Below are 16497 nucleotides of genomic sequence, written 5' to 3'. Positions count from 1 at the left end.
CGGCGTTGGGAGGCACCATTGCCGCTGCCGGGGGGTTCCCGGCGCCGGAGCGTGCCGCCCTCCCTGCGGTAGAGCGGGCCCGCCCGTCGCCGCGGCGCCCTCCGGCCCGCGCCCCCGCGTGTCCTGCCGAATCCCGGCTCTCGCGGCCTGCCCTCCGCGAGCTCGGGAGGGTGAAAGATCACGGGGAAAGGCCTTCACCGTGGCCGCTCAAGTTCTTTGGTGTCCCTGGGATGTACGTTTTCCGCTCCTGTTCTCCAGAGGATCCCCATTTTGCTTTCTTCAGGATTTCTTAACCCTCGATATTCCTTGCCTTTCCGTTTTGATTTCACGCCCTGCGAAGCATCCTCCTACCGGAGGGTCTTATTTCCTCACTCTCCGTGTCACAGAGGGCTTTAACTTTCGCAGTTGAAAAGTTAGGGAAAATATAGCGTATGAAACATACTGTAGTTCTGTGGAAGTAAGCTCCATGCTGTACTACAAACCAGTGCGTCACTGCTCAAGGCCTCTGTGCCGCGGACCTTCTCGCTGATAAGTTTCTTGAGATCCGTTGAAGAATTTGCTTTCTGGTTCATTTTCCTTAATTTTGGCTGAAGTTTGAGTACGTCTGTTTAGTTTCATGTCTTGTAGATTCTATCTCAACCCAAGGGAAACGGTATGAAAAGCAGTTGTCCTTATGCCGGAGATGGTAGAAAAGAGTCCTGTATTAATGCCAGTTCGGTATTATTTTCTCACTTTGACAGTGATGTTATTTTCAACCTTGTATTATGAAGAATTTCAGACATGGAAAAGTAGATAGAATAGTGAACCAGCATGTACCCATCATCCAGCCTCAAGAACTCACCTATGACTGAGCATGTCTAATCCACATCCCCCTTCCGCGCGCCCCCATATCTCTGGGATAAATCCTTGATGTCAAAAGTAGCTGGAGAGGGCTTCCCTGGTGGCGCATTTGTTGAGAGTCTGCCTGCTAGTGCAGGGGACACGGGTTCGAGCCCTGGTCTGGGATGATCCCACATGCCGCGGAGTGGCTGGGCCCGTGAGCCACAACTACTGAGCCTGCGCGTCTGGAGCCTGTGCTCCACAAGCGAGGCCGTGATAGTGAAGAGGCCCGCGCACCGCGATGAAGGGTGGCCCCCGCTTGCCACAACTAGAGAAGGCCCTCACGCAGAAACGAAGACCCAACACAGCAAAAATAAATAAATAAATTAAACTCCTACCCCCAACATCTATTAAAAAAACCACCATGTTCCTTCAGTGAGCCAAGTTCTTTAAAAAAAAAAAAAAGTAGCTTGAGAGTCAAAATAAAAATCTTACTTTATGGCTTTATGGAGTAAAGCCATAACTTACTTTTATTGAGACATAGTCTATTACAAGTACAAGTCCAAAACACATAATAGCATTGGAGAAGCACCAGAAAGGGGCATCTAAAAATTAATTAAGCAGCTGGAGGACAGATTAAAACAGAAGGTATGGATGAGAACTTCCAGATCATATTGTCTTTTTCATTTTTGATGAGCCCTCAAGGCCCAGAGAGGTTCAGTGACTTGTCCAGATCTACAGGGAATGAGAGGTTGAACTGAGGCTGGAAAAGACATCTCCCAGCTCCGCATCTAGTCTTTCTCCTGTACCATGCTGCTTGTGTTTATGTTGTTTCCTTTATTATTTCTTAAGCTAGATTTGGGACAAGTTGAGGAGTTCTCATCATAGCTTTTAGGAAACATGGGAAGATGCTGACCTTAAAAGTGGAAATCCAAACAGAATAAGTACAAGCTTTAAAAGATTTAGATGACATTCATAGCTATTGAATGAAGAGTGACTAAGGGAAAGTGGAATGCTTTTTAGGGGGTGTACCCCTGATGCTATGCTCTTGTGGCCGAGAGAACAGTAGCGCCCTCCCATAAAAACATCCTTCCTTGCCATGATCAGGTAAGAATCCTGGGCTGGGTTAGGCTTTTTTTTTTTTTAAAAAACAAAACCATGGTTTGTATTTCCTAGCACACTTTAGGCAATTAAGTTTCCATACCTGAGGAAAGACAGCTAAGTTCAGTACTTGGGCCTCAATTTTTTTTACCCTTAAATGCTACCTGAGGGATGCTGTGAACAAGGGAATCCTTGTATGTAGACTTCTTGGAGTTTGCTTGTAAGTTCATTTTATATGATATGACACAATTGTTTATAAATTTATTTTCAGGATGGACTTTTCTTCTGTGAGTTTGTGACCTAAACACAGTAGTTGTCATGCACATGCAGTTTATGGAAATGCCGCTCAAATGAACAGCATCAGGGTGTCTTGGTGAATCATTGCCCCTGAAGACATGAGGGGGTGGGGGAACTGTATGTGTTGGCTGAGGGGTTGGTGTGTGTTGGAGAATATTTGGTCCTGGTTAAGCTTGAGCTGTACTGCAGAATTGTTTCTTCACGTGAAACAGCCTCATCGTGGCATGTCATTTACTTCTTACTGTATCACTACACTGATGGGGAGGACCTGAGCAAATGTCATCAGTTCCCTGTATAATAATGCTTACTCTCTAGCATGATGAATGCTTTTCAAGAGCACAGAACTTTAGAGTTAGGAGGAGTGTTGTAAGTGCTTGGAGATTTTCGTAAGTCCTTAACGGTACTCTCTCTTTTAAAACACATTGATACCTGCACACGCCACCCAGCCCTACAGGCTGGTTTGCTCTCTGGGAGCTCTCTTCATTTTGTCTTCATAATAGTTGTTAGCGTGTTTGCCTTCTATTAAACTGTTAGCTCAAGATCTGCAATTCTAGAACGATGCTTTGTAAAAAGTAGGCACGTGATACGCTTTTGTTGACTTTTTGAATTAAAAAAACAGAAACCAAAAAGCTGGTGGGGAAACTTAAATCCATAGAAGGTGAATGACTTATTGAAGGTCACACAGAGCAGAGAGTAACAGAGCTGGGCCTCCAACCTCAGATGACTCCTGAGTCCAGTTCTCAGCCCCTTCCTTTGCACTGTTCTCTTCACACCTCCGAGGAGTAGGGCGGGGAAGATACTATATGTATGTTTTCCGTTACCAGTTGGAGATACATTATCTTCAGGGTCTGCCTTAAAACTTTGTGGTCAGTGCTATCCAATAGAAACATAACACAAACCACATGTATAGTTTTTTGAATTTTGTAGTAGCCACTTTAAAAAAAATAAAAAGAAACAGGTGAAGATAAGTTTAATCATATATTTTATTTAACCCAGGTTATCTAGAATATCACTTCAACATGTAATCAGTGTACAAATTATTAACGAGATCTTTTACATTCATTTTTTTTTACCCTAAATCACTGAAATTCCAGTCTGTTTTACATTTACAACACGTTTCAGTTTAGACTAGCCACATCTCCAGTGCTCAAGGGTCAGACGTGGTTAGCAGCGGCTGTGTTGGACAGAATCACTGTCAGCTGAGCATAAAGATGAAAGAGCATTTTATGTTCCTGGTAATATACAGGTCTGAGGTTAAAGTAGAGTTTGTGGTTTTGGTGACTTCTCTTTGCACAATTAGGGTTGTTTCAACCTTGTGGCGAGTTGAACCAAGAAGTCTGATGTTTCACAAATTTTGTGCCTTTGTGATGAAATGCTTTCTCATTGTAAAGAGACTGCTTAGTCATGGGGGGCAAGGTTTGACTTTTAAAAAATGGCTAGTGATAAAGCTCAATAATAAAATAACCTGATAAAAAGTAGGCAAAAGATCTGAGCGCTTCACCGGAGAGGATATACAGATGGCCAATAAGCACATGGAAGATGCTTCATATCATTGGTCATGAGGGAAACAAATTAAAACTGGAGATACCACCTAACATCCATTAGCATGTCTAAAATTAGAAAGACTGACCATATTGAGTGTTGGTGAAGATGTAGAGCACATGGAATTTTCAGACACTGCTGGTGAGAATTAATGCAAGATGGTACAACCAGTTCAGATGCCGGTTTGGCCATTTCATTAAAAGCTAAACGTACACTTACGTCATTCCACTCCTAGGTATTTACGCAGGAGAAATGAAAGTATGTCCATGCAAGGTTTGTAGGCAGCGACTTTATTTGTAACAGTCCCCAGGTGGAAGGACCCGTCACTAGGTGAGTGAATAAAGAAGCTGTGGCCTGTGCTACGAAGGGAAACAGCTCAGCAATGGGGAGTGAGCTGTCGACACGGGCAGCAGCATGAATGATTCTCGGAGTGATTATGCTAAGTAAAATAAACCAGACACAAATTTTTGAAAAAAGAAGGCCAGGAAGTTGCTTCCAGTTACATATACAGTACTCAGATGTCAGAGCACCGATTTTGAAATGGAACTCTGAGAGCAGCGTTCAGGTTGGGTAACGAAACCTCTTGGGTCTTATAGTCCCAGCAAATGAAATTGGCCTTTCTTAAACTGATGGCCCCAGAATGTCAGTGTATCCTGTATCTTTGTCCTTTTTTTCTTTTCCAGCTTTGCAGGTTATGTTGCTTTGGGTTGAACTTGGTACCACGTTTCTTGTTACCCAGGTCCAGCTGATGTGAGGCCTTTCTAGGCAAGGAGGAAGTACTTAGGGTCAGAATGACCTTAGTTAAGACCGAGACCCTGAAACTGACCATGTTCCTATCTTCTTCCTAGTGAGTTGAGTCATCCTTGAGCCTGACATATCCTGGCTTTGTCTTGGACCATCTGTTTTATCCAGGATTGCTGTTGGCCGTAAGCATATCCCTGGTTTTTCAGCAGTTCAGGTTCACTTCACCTAGCAGCTCTGTGCTGTCCCAACTCCTTGGAAACATTTTTACACCCTTCCTCCTAAGCAGCAGCGTCCTATTCAGGCATATTTCTTATACTCCACTGCTCTGACATGCTTGACATCAAATTCCCCCCAGCGTACATTTCCTCTGTGTACGTGCATTTATTTACCATCACATCAAAATGGGGGCATTTGCTGGGTCTGTGACCTGACAGAGTAAACTAGGAAAAATGGATGGCTTTCCTCTCAAGTATAACCTGCCCCAAAGCAAAGGAGAGGCCAGCCTGGGGAGCAGAAAGACCACAAGATGGGGGGTTGGGGGGCAGATGTAAGTTCTAGTCCTGCCTCTGTTACTGGCCAGTTTTGTAGCTTGTCTCGTCACTCAACTCTTCCAAGCCTCAATACTTTAAGCCATTAGAGGAGCTTGCATTAGAATTCTCAGTGATTCACTAATGAAGTTGTGGTTTGCGACAGCTACCTTAGGGATTGTAAACACCTTTAGGCAGGAGTGGTGTTGAAAGAGATTTCTTGTCAGTGTAACGTCATGACTTCTTGGGAAATACCTTCTAGTGCCCCCTTCTCCTTCATAATAACAGGAACTTAGTGTAGCAGTAATAACAGTTAATGTATTTTGAACATTTACCTTGTTCCAGACACTGAAATGTGAACATTCTTTTTAGTAGATGTTGAGCAGAAGTTTAAAGAGATTAAGTAATTCACGCAGTCACACTCACACTACCAGTTAAGTGATCGAGTGAGGATTCAAACCCTGATGTGTTTGTTTTGATTCTTGAATCATGAGTCTGTTACCTATTCAAAAAGGATAAATACAGTTTTAAAAGTACCAAAAAGATAAAGTGATGCCTTCCTTCCATTCCTAGAGGCAGCTGCCATTGCCAGTCTCCTGTGTCTCTTCCCAGAGATGTGTGTCTTTGCAGGTACACACGCACACTGTGTGTATTTGTGCTTTTCCTCCCTCCCTCACAGTTGGTATTTGCAGTGGACCTTGTTCTGCATCTCACTGGGAGGTTGTTTCTTCTTGGTGCATATGTAGATGTCTCACTCTCTCTTTTTTTAAACAGATGACTAGTATTCCACTATATCCTTGACTAATGGACAGTGATGTTTCTCTTGATATTACAGACAGTACTGGAGTCAGTAACCTTGCACATACCTCCTTTTGCACAGGGTTTCTCAGCCTCCGCACGGTTGCCATTTGGGGCCGGATACTTCCTTGTTGTGGCAGGGGCGGCCTGGGCTTTTTAGGACGTTTAGCAGCATCCCTGTCCACAGTCAGTGCTGGATGCCAGGAGCCCCGCATCCCAAGTTAGGACGATCACAAATGTCTGCAGACATTACCAGATGTTTCCCAGGGGGCTACAGTCAATCGCCCCGGTTGAGAACTACTGTTGCAGTTTATCTTTAGCGTAAGTTTTTAGAAGTAGAGTTGCTGGATCTAAGGTTATATGCATTTCAAGTTCTGACGGTGATTGCCGAATTGTTCTGCATAGAGGTTGTACCGTTGTACACTCTAGTCGGCAGTATTTGAGGGTATTTTCTCATTTTCACCAGTAGGGTGGGTTATAAGAAACTTTTTTTGCCCCTCACTGTACTTTTAATTCACATTTCTTGGCTTTACAGCTCACCTTTGTGTGAGCACTTAGTGCTTGCTAGGCACCACGGAGTAGTTTTTGGCTTGTGGGTTTTGTGCCATGCTTTGAAATGCCTTCCTCTCTATCTAGCCCTCTTAAAAAGTTTGGTACTCGAACTGCAGCCAGTGCTCTGGGTGTCTTCTGCTCGTAATGAAGTGATCATATGTACCAGTTATTGAGATCTAGTATATATAACAGACACAGTGCTCAGTGTGCTTTAGAAATGCAGTATCCCGGTGTAGCCTAAGCACTTATTTTTAATAAAATGGCATATCTTCTCCTTTTTGAGTTCGTATGTGGCATGTCTCTGGACATATTCTGGTAGTAGGTATGGTCTCCTGAAGTGTAGGATGTGTCACAGAGTCATGGAGAGCTAGCAGAAAAGAAGTTTCTATAGCTGCAAATCGTAATAGTCTCTGCCTTGTGATCGAGTCAGAACGGGTTTAGAAGCCCTGATTTGAATTTGTAAGTTCCCTCCTTTATTTTCTCTTCCAGGACTCTTATATTCTTTTTTTTAGTTGAGGTGTAGTTGATGTACAATGTCATGTAAGTTACAGGTGTACTAAATAGTGAGTCACAATTTTTAAAGGTTATCCTCCATTTAGAGTTATTGTAGAATATTGACCGTATCCTCAGTGTTGTACCGTATACCCTTGTAGCTTATTTCATATCTAATAGTTTGTACCTCTTAGTTCCCCACCCCTATATTACCCCTTCGCCCTCCTCACCGATAACCACTAGTTTGCCCTCTATATCTGTGACTCTGCTTCTTTTTTGTTACATTCACTAGTTTGTTGTATTTTTTAGATTCCGCATGTAAGTGATAGCCATACAACATTTGGCTTTCTCTGTCTGACTTACGTCACTTAGCATAATGCCCTCCAAGTTCATCCATGTTGCTGCCAGTGGCAAAATTTCATTCTTTTTTATGGCTGAATAGTATTCCATTGTATATATGTACCACATCTTCTTTGTCCATTTATCTCTTGATGGACCCTTAGGTTGCTTCTGTATCTTGGCTATTGTAAATAATACTTCAGTGAACGTTGGGGTGCATGGATCTTTTCGAATTAATGTTTCTGTTTTCTTTGGATAAATGCCCAGGAGTGGGATTGCTGGATCATATGGTAGCTCTGTTTTTAGTTTTCTGAGAAACCTCCATACTGTTTTCTATCATGGCTGCACCAATTTACACTCCCACCAACAGTGCAGGAGGGTTCCTCTTTCTCCACCCAGGACTCTCTTCTTGTTGACAGTCATCGAAGTGGGAAGTGATGACTGTGTATGTGCCTGTTTGCTGAATACTTGTCTCTAGGCACTGAATGCCTAATGCCTAACATGGTGTGTGGCACATAGCATGTGCCCTGATGTCATCACCCTGAGAACTGAGAAGCCCTGGAAAGTGGGCCATTTGAGGGCCCAGATTTGCCATTCAGTGGGTTGAAGAGTTTCATTAGCTTAGCGGTGGACTGCCACATTCCTAGGATGAGGCCATCTTCCCTCCTAAAAGGCTCAGAACTGGTTGGGTCTTCTGTTTTTCTCTGGACCATGTGGACTGTTGGGGGAACATTGGTCCAAGCGACTCTCAGTGGATTTGGCTGAAAGGTGTGGAATGGAAGAGAAGGGATAACTAGTGCTTTGAGCTGATAACTTCCCCTGCCTCCTGCCAAGGAGTCGTGGTTATATTTACTTGAGGCAAAGTGATAGCCTCTCTTACAAGAGCATTTATCTAGAAATTGTGGTGTGATGGAGTTCTCATGTGAGCAGTTTCCCGATATTTCCAGAGACCAAAGTCTGTGTTAAGGGGCCTTAAGACGCCAGCACCTCTGGCTGTGATGGCTGGTCCGCTAGTCCGGCAAGATGTTTGGAGGCCTGTTTGATAACCACAGTGTGCTGGCCTCATCTTTGCCTCTAAGAATTCACGGGAGGATTGTTTAATGTTGGCCACAGAACTCGTTTGGCTAGTTGCTGTTGCGAGTCCTGGAGTCTCTGGGGGTGCGGGGAGTGGAGGGCAACGAGGGGGAGGTCACTGCCTTGGAGGGGAGGAAAGAGCAGCCGGGACAGAGGTCTGCACACTGTTGCTCTAAAGGGTCAGATAGTAAGTAGTTGAGGTTTTGCTGGCCATGGTCTCTGTCACATGTTATTCTTTTTTTTTTTTTTTTTTTTACAAGTCTTTAAAGATGCAAACACCGTTCCTAGGACACGAGCCTTGTAAAAACTGGCCCAGGTTTGTCCTGTGGGCCTGGTGTGTCCACCTCTGAACTAGGTGACGAAATTGCTAAATGTGTTTACTTTGATATTTTGGGGACACGAACCCAGAATAACCTTGGGAATTCTCAGTTGATTGTGATCCAGAGGAAAGAGATCTAAGCTCTGGCTTGGGACATCAAAGTGACCCCGGTGTTGGTCACCTTAGGTTCATGGAACTCAAGGTAGCCTTGGCTGATGTGGCAGCAGCTGTGCAGTGGGCAGGGAAGGGAGAGTGGGACGGAGGTGTGGCCCTGGAATTAGGCTGGAATTGGACAGGTTTAAGGAATACAGTGATTCCGCGAATTGACTTAAGTCTCAGAAATACCTCTAATTTCCTGAACGTCCGTTGGGACGTCATTAGAAATCTGGCATGTACTGTCAGCTTGGCCAGTTTTTAAAAATGAACGAGCAAGTTTGTACCTTGGATTCTGAGAACACCAAATTCCCTTGCGTGAATCCAGATTTGTCTTGTGGTTTTCCTCTGATGGCAGGAAGTTCTGTCGAGCAGGCCTGGCGTGAAGGAAGTGTTAATGTAGCTCAAGGTAGTTTGAAAGCTAGGAGGGCCTGGTGGTTAAAGAGCGGGGCTGTGAGATAGGCGCACTTGTCCAGATTCCTCCTGTGCCATTTATAGCTGTGTGGCTCCGGGTGACTTTGTCCTCTAAGCTCCGCTCCCTCACCTCTCATAGCCGTGATGGTAACTCCCCTGTGGGGTTGTTGTGAGCGTTCAGTGAGGACGGCGTGTGCACAGTGCTTGTTGTATTAGCTCAGTGTCCGTGCTGTGAGCAGTCAGTAAACGTTAGCAATGATTATGGTCACGTGAAAGGAAGAAGTGGAGGATCCCTGCCACTGAAACGTTGTCTTTTTAATTTAATTGCTAGGTGTGTGGGATGTAATGGGAGCAGTTAGGAGTCAGAGAACGGGATCCGTGTCTCCCTCGCTTAGTTTCCTAACTGGTAAAATGGGAAGAATACATACTGACAGGCTGTGAGATAACATGAGAAAGGGCTTTGAATTCTAAACAGCACTGGACAGAACTCAAGGTGAAGTCAGTCACCTGTTCATTTGTTCCATTTCTTGAACTTCTAAAAGTATTGGAACCGAGCCAGAAGGTGATTGGCGTGAGGCCAGAATGTTTGCCAGAGAGACATGATAGGATGTTCCCAAGTTCAGAGCTTGGAGTGGTAACTTGTGGTTAAGAGTGAGTAATATAAAATTGAAATAGTGAAATTTAGAAAAATAAGTGGCTGTGTTAAGTAAAAGAAGCCAAGAAGGCTGCATACTCTGTGATTCCAACCATATGACATTCTGGGAAAAGCCAAACTATGGAGACCGTGAAAAGACCAGTGATTGCCAGGGGTTGGGGGTAGGTAGGGATGAATAATCTGAGCACAGAGGATTTTTAGAGTAGTGAAATATTCTGTGTGGTACCTTAGTGGTGGATACATGTCATTATACATTTGTTGAAACCCATAGAATGTACAACACCAAGCGTGATCCCCAATGTAAATAGTCTTAAAGAACAAAAAAAAGAGTGGCCAGAAAGGCTGGAGGAGTTAATCTATGTAGAAAATGTGACAATATCTTGTAATACTAAAACTGTATTTCCTAAGTCAGAAGCGAAAGACAAATACTGTATATTCTTACATAAATGTGGAATTCAGAAAATATGAACTTGTAGAAACAGAGAAAAGAATGGTGGTTACCCGGGATCAAGGGGTAGGAGAAGTTGGGAAATGTTGGGCAAAGGGTAGAAACTTCCAGTTATGAAATGAATAAGTTCTGGGGGTCTCCTGTACAGTGTGGTGATTATAGTTAACAGCACTCTATTAGATTCTTGAAAGTTGCTGAGAGGGTAGATCTTAAATGTTCTCACCACACACACACAAAAGGTAAATATTTGGCTAATACTCTGTGGGTGTCAAATTGCGATATGCAGGTGTGTCAGTCATGCTTTGTACTCTGCAGACTTGCTCAGTGTTACCTGTCAGTTAAATGTCAGTAAATCTGGGGGGAAATAAATAAAAACAAGAGTTGTTATTTTTTTAAAACCTAGATTTCCTTTCCCCCTGCAATTCCATTTCTAGGAATTGATCCTGCAAATATGTTTGCATGTGCATTTTGTGTGCTAAATCGTGTAGCACATTCATTACATTATTTATAACAAAAAAAGGGTAGAAACATTGGTGTCCAACCTCAGGAAAGCAGTTCACCAAATCAGGGAACGTTCTTAACAGCTGAGAGCTATGCACCTTCAGAGAGTAAGGGAGCTCCGTGTGCACTGCGGGAACACTCTCCCAAGACACGTTAAGCTACAAAACAAGACGAAAAGCAGTGTTTGTAGTGTGCCGTCATTACTGTTGCCTGGGCGCGAGGTGGGCCTGAGTCATTTCCTCGTGTGTGCGTAGAACGTCTCAGGAAGAACACGAAGCTGGTGATGCGGTTGCATCTGTGGACAAGAACTCTGGGCAGTGGGGGGACAGGTAGGAGGCACGTGTACTCCGCCTCGTATACCCTCCTTGTCTTTTGAGCTGCGTCTTATGTCCGTGTATTTTCTTTTTCTTCTGTTTGAAGTCTACGGTATTGATTTTTTTTTTTAATTGAAGTATAGTTGGTGTACAATGTTGGGTTAGTTTCTGCTGTGCAGCCGAGTGACTCAGTTATACGTACACATTCTTTTTCGTATTCTTTTCCACTATGGTTTATCCCAGGACATTGAATATAGTTCCCTGTGCTCTACAGCAGGACCTTGTAGTCCGTCCAGTCTATATGTAATAGTTTGCCTCTACTAACCCCAAATAGGCATACATTTTCTATTAGAAAAGTTTGGGCGGCCACAGGTCGTCGTTTCACCGGGGTTGAAAACTATGACACATCTGTGGTTCTCCTCCACACGCACGTCTGCCACCTGTTGCTCTGCACAGTCCCTTTGACCTTGGTGTTGTGAGAGCGGCATGGGCTCTAGGCTGACCCGGGCCCCACCCCAGAGCATCGTGATGTCCCTCCCCTTTGTCTGTGTTTGTGTGACGGATGGTGTTTCTGTTTCCACCTCCAGCTTCGGCAGCATGTGAGCAACTTCTTGCCAAGGACCCAGGTCACCGCTGAGAAGGGGGCCTTAGGGAGAAAAGTATCCAGAGGAAACCAGTGCCAGACGCGTCTGGAACTCCACGCACCGCAGGCAGCATGAGGCGTGCCGTGCCAGCACCTGCGGCCTCCTGGCACAGCCTCTAGCTCTCCAGAGAGGAGGGTCCTGGGAGCAGTGCGCCTGGAGCCTCTCCAGGGGAAGCACGGGGCCAGTGTGAACCCTCTATGATGGACGCAATTTTCAGCTTATGAAGGAGTTTTAAGGATAACAGTTATTTAATTTCCACATATTCATGTTCGCTAGCCTTCTGTGGGAAGTGCCAGCAGTCACCCTCCTCCACTGGAGTTATCAGGATTTTTCTGGCACCAAGTTGCACTCTTCTTGGTACTTCTGGCAACGACACATCCTCAGGAGAGATTTATCTGCTAAATGCTCTTGGACAGGAGAAAAAGTAAAACTTCTGGAAGCAGCGTGAGAGTAGCAGAGCCCAGATCGCGCCCTCGCCGCTCACTCGCCCAGACACTCTGTCTGGCCTCGGATGCTGGCACTGAAGACTGACCCTGCCCCGTCCACCCCTGCAGCCCGTCTCTTCTGGGGGTGGCTGGCCGCCTCGGGGGCCCCCTTTTGCTCTCATCCTACTCCCAGGCTCTCTGTTCCGGCCGTCGAGTGACGTGAACTTGGGAATGGAGTTGGTGCCCCTCCCCAGGCCGGTGCTGTTGGAGAGGACCGTCTGAGGCCGAGCTTTGTTCGTGGGGAGGAGGGCGCTGGCCTGGCCTGCATCCTCCACCATGTTCCTGTTACTGCCTTTTGACAGCCTGATTGTCAGCCTCCTGGGCATCTCCCTGACCGTCCTCTTCACCCTCCTTCTGGTTTTCATCATAGCCCCCGCCATTTTCGGAGTCTCCTTTGGTATCCGAAAGCTCTACATGAAAACTTTGTTAAAGATCTTTGCGGTGAGTGTGCTGTTTACAAATGGTTGCTTCACAGAGGAGGGAAGAAGTACCATTAGCAAAAAGAGTTGTTCTTGTCTGGTTGATTGTGAACTCGCTGCTGGATGTGGAGAGAGTTGGGAGAATGGGAAGGAAGTGGCATTTTGAGTAGAAAGAATAATTAAACGTGAGCTTGTGAAAGCCTTCAGCAGTCTTTCTTTTGAGCTAAGGGACTTGTGTGTTTGGTCTGTCTGAGCAAAGGCACCTATTCCATGACCCCACACCTTGCCTGTTTATTTCAAACGGAGGGACTTAAGAATTAAAGAAAAAGTCACTGCCGGACAGTGATGTAACAGATACTGCAACTCAAAGCTGCTGCTGGCATATTCCCTGACTGATAAGTATGGGAGAGTCTTTTCTCTCTTTCAAATGTTTATCTTAATACGTTCTTGCACTTCAGACAAAAAGAAGTAACAGAAAAGGGCATTTGATGAATTTTTCTATTTTCTGAAAGAGGAGGAGAAGAGTATATTTCTTAACATATGTCAGAACTTAAGTCATTACATCACTGAACAGAACTGGTCACAGTGGGAAGGAAATGAGTGAGAAGTGATATTTCCTGGAAGTTGATCTCTGCCACAAGCCTTTTAACTCTCTCTTCAGAGATATGGTGATTTATTAGCAGGATCTGTTTTCAGTAGTCACCAGATCTTCAGGTTCATCTTTTCCATGCCTGAGACCATAATAGGAAACACAGCGCAGTTATATTTGTTCAGATAGTATCTTACGGTTCAGAATAGTCTCAGTCGTTTTCCTTTGGTTCCCTGTATGTAATTCTGCAGTGGCCCAGGGTATCTATCCGTGATAGACTTAACCAGTGAAGAAATAGTGACTCTGGAAGATGAAGTGAGCTGTATGAAATGCTACATTACAGCAGGAGATATTTTTAGGTATATTACTGAATCTTGAGTTTTGGTATTTTATATAAGAATATGACTTTTTTTCACATTAAAAAAATGGAGGTGAAGTTGACAGAACATAAAGGTAACCATTTAAAGGGAACGGTTCGCCGGCATTTGCGGTAGTTGCAGTATTGCATGGTCACCACCTCCGTGTGGCTCCACAGCACTCTCACTTCTCCGGAAGGAGGCTCCATACTCATTAAGCACTTGCCCTCCTTTTTCCCCTCCCCTGGCTCTGACAGCCGTGAACCTGTGCTCTGTCTCTGGCTTGACCTATTCTGGATCTTTCATTTTCATGGAATTACATAAAGTGTGCTCTTTTGTGACTGGCTCCTTTCATGTAGCATAACTTTGTAACATGTTTCAGTACTTCGGTTTTTATGGCCGAGTAATATTCCACTGTGTGTCTGTACCATAATCTGCTTATCCATTCATCTGTTGACGGGCCGTTTTCACCTTCCGGCTGCTGTCCGTAATGCTGCTGTGGTGCGCTTGTACTTACTTAAGTACTTACATTCAACAGTAAGATTTCTGAGCCTTACCTATGGTCTCTGGGGTTGTCTTGCTACTCAGAGAGTGCTCTGAGACCAGCAGCTGAGTCACCCAAGACTGGTTAGAAATGCAGGTCACAGGCCCCCTCCAGACCCACTGAACTAGGATCAGCATTCCAGCGAGCCCCAGGTGCACAGTAAAGTTTGAGAAGTAGTAATCTTGTCAGTCTTTAGTGTTTGTTTTAATTAATCAGGAAATGTAATTTTCTTAAACTTCAGTCCCTGAAAATCTTCAGTAGAACCCAGGGTTCCTGTGAACCACGTAACTACCCATGCCCGTTTGCCACTGAAAAAAGTACATCAGTATAGAGTGAGTAGAACAGCTGATAAACTTCTAGGAGACAACAGTGAGTGATGTCTAGCTTTTATTCAAGTTTATAAGCAACTGATTAATTCATAGACCTATGGAAGTACTTATTCTTAAAACATAAAAATTGGAGTAATCAGACCAGAGTTCTTCGGTAGTAGCTAAATTTTTAAAATTTGGATCACTTTGGGTGGAACAAAAGACCTAGAATCCATGTACCTTCCCTATTACATTTTGAAAATGTCCCCTCAAATTAGTATTTTAAAGTTCATAGCCAAGTAAATCCTTATTACTATTGACTGTGTTTTTCAGATGTACGTTCTTGTGGCTTTTAATGTCGATTATAATCATATTTTTGGGCCAATCCATGGGACAGGTAATCTTTTTCTTTTCCTTTTTTAATTAATTAATTTATTTATTTTTGGCTGCGTTCGTTGCTGCGCGTGGGCTCCCTCCAGCTGCGGTAAGCGGGGGCTACTCTTTGCTGCAGTGCGCGGCTTCCCATTGCAGTGGCCTCCCCCGTAGTGGAGCATGGGCTGTAGGCGTGTGGGCCTCAGCAGTTGTGGCTTGCGGGCTCCAGAGCGCAGGCTCAGCAGTCGTGGCACATGGGCTCAGCCTCTTGGCAGCATGTGGGATCTTCCTGGACCAGGGCTCAAACCTGTGTCCCCTGCATTGGCAGGCGGATTCTTAACCACTGCGCCACCGGGGAAGCCCTTAGTTGCCGCAGAGCAACTAAGCCCGTGTGCCACAACTACTGAGCCTGCGCTCTAGAGCCCACGAGCCACAACTACTGAGCCCGTGTGCCACAACTACTGAAGCCCGCACACCTAGAGCTCCGCAACAAGAGAAGCCACTGCAATGAGAAGCCCATGCACCGCAACGAAGAGTAGCCCCTGCTCGCCACAACCAGAGAAAAGCCTGCGCGCAGCGACAAAGACCCAACACGGCCAAAAATAAAAAATAAATAAATAAAATAAAATACACCTAAACTTGTGGGTGCTTTTTAATAAAGACGAGACCTTTATTTTGCCTTTTTTTATCCTCTTCATCCCTTCCTAAACTGGGGTGCTATATGTAATTTTGCAGTTGGAAGGAAGCTCAGAGATCATCTTAATTCCATGGGTCTCTTCCTAACTACACATCTGAATCACCTGGGGAGTGTTTAGAAAATACTTGTTTGGGAGCACTAGAATCTCCCCAGAAATTCTGATTTAATTGGTTTGGGTGGGCATTTTTAAAAAGCTCCCCGAGTGATTCTAACATCTACCATCAGAAGGTGGAGTCTGATTGCCCTCCTCTTGAGTTGGCAACCTGCCTTGGTGACTCGTTTCTAACATATAGAATGTGGTGGCCGTGACGCTGTGTGACGTGTGAGGTTAGGTTAGAAGTGGCAGTATTAACTTCCATCTGCCTCTGGATACTTGCCCCTGGAGCCCGGCTGCCACATTGTGAGGAAGCCTAGGCCCCGTATATGTGTTCCATATTCCAGTCCCAGGGGAGCTGTGACAACCAGCATCAGCTGACACCCAGCCGATGCCGGACCCTGTGCAGTTTGCAGATTCATGAGCAGAATAGATTGGTGGTGGTATTTTCAGCCAGTGTTATGGGGTGGTTTGTTACACAGCAGTAGATGACCAGACAAATAATATAATAGTAAAGAATTTTAAACATTCATTCATGTCTCACAGCTGACAACACCTTAAAAATTTTTTTGTTACCTTTCTGTCTTGGCAGTATTTTATGGCTGTGTTAATGGCATGTACATTTAATTTTATGTCTACATTTTCTTCTGGGATCTTATAAGCCAGTTTTAAAGTTTAGTAGGTAATCTTCATAAAGATGATTCAAGCTGGATGTCTGGTAGTCCGTGCAGTACACATACCTGTGCTTTTGGGGGACCTAGGTCGGCGCAGCTTGACAAACGGTTTCCCACAATCAGCTCATCTCCCCATATAAAGGAACCTTGGGGTACCTGCCAAGGGGGGATGTGTGCGTGGGTGGGTCCTGCAGGTCTTTCCTCCTGGAAGACAGCTCTGTGCAGG

At 44.8% G+C, this 16497-nt stretch overlaps 1 protein-coding gene across 2 annotated transcripts in view; it reads left to right on the top strand.

The window, feature by feature from the left end:
- Positions 1–16497, top strand: part of GPAT4 (glycerol-3-phosphate acyltransferase 4) — a 31573-nt gene that overhangs the window by 269 nt on the left and 14807 nt on the right. Inside the window, exons 2-3 of one of the 2 annotated variants that reach the window (XM_024765163.1) lie at positions 4608–4685; positions 11677–12659. In XM_024765163.1, the coding sequence (XP_024620931.1) occupies positions 12495–12659 (165 nt within the window). In that variant the 5' untranslated portion in view covers positions 4608–4685; positions 11677–12494. The remainder of the gene's footprint in view (positions 1–4607; positions 4686–11676; positions 12660–16497) is intronic. The other variant, XM_024765164.1, reaches the window with a different exon arrangement.

This window comes from Neophocaena asiaeorientalis, unplaced genomic scaffold, assembly GCF_003031525.2.
Source record: "Neophocaena asiaeorientalis asiaeorientalis breed wild unplaced genomic scaffold, Neophocaena_asiaeorientalis_V1.1 scaffold14, whole genome shotgun sequence".
NCBI classification, from domain to species: domain Eukaryota; kingdom Metazoa; phylum Chordata; class Mammalia; order Artiodactyla; family Phocoenidae; genus Neophocaena; species Neophocaena asiaeorientalis.
The sequence above is the reverse complement of the archived record's forward strand: the minus strand, read 5'-3'. Positions and strand labels throughout refer to the sequence as shown.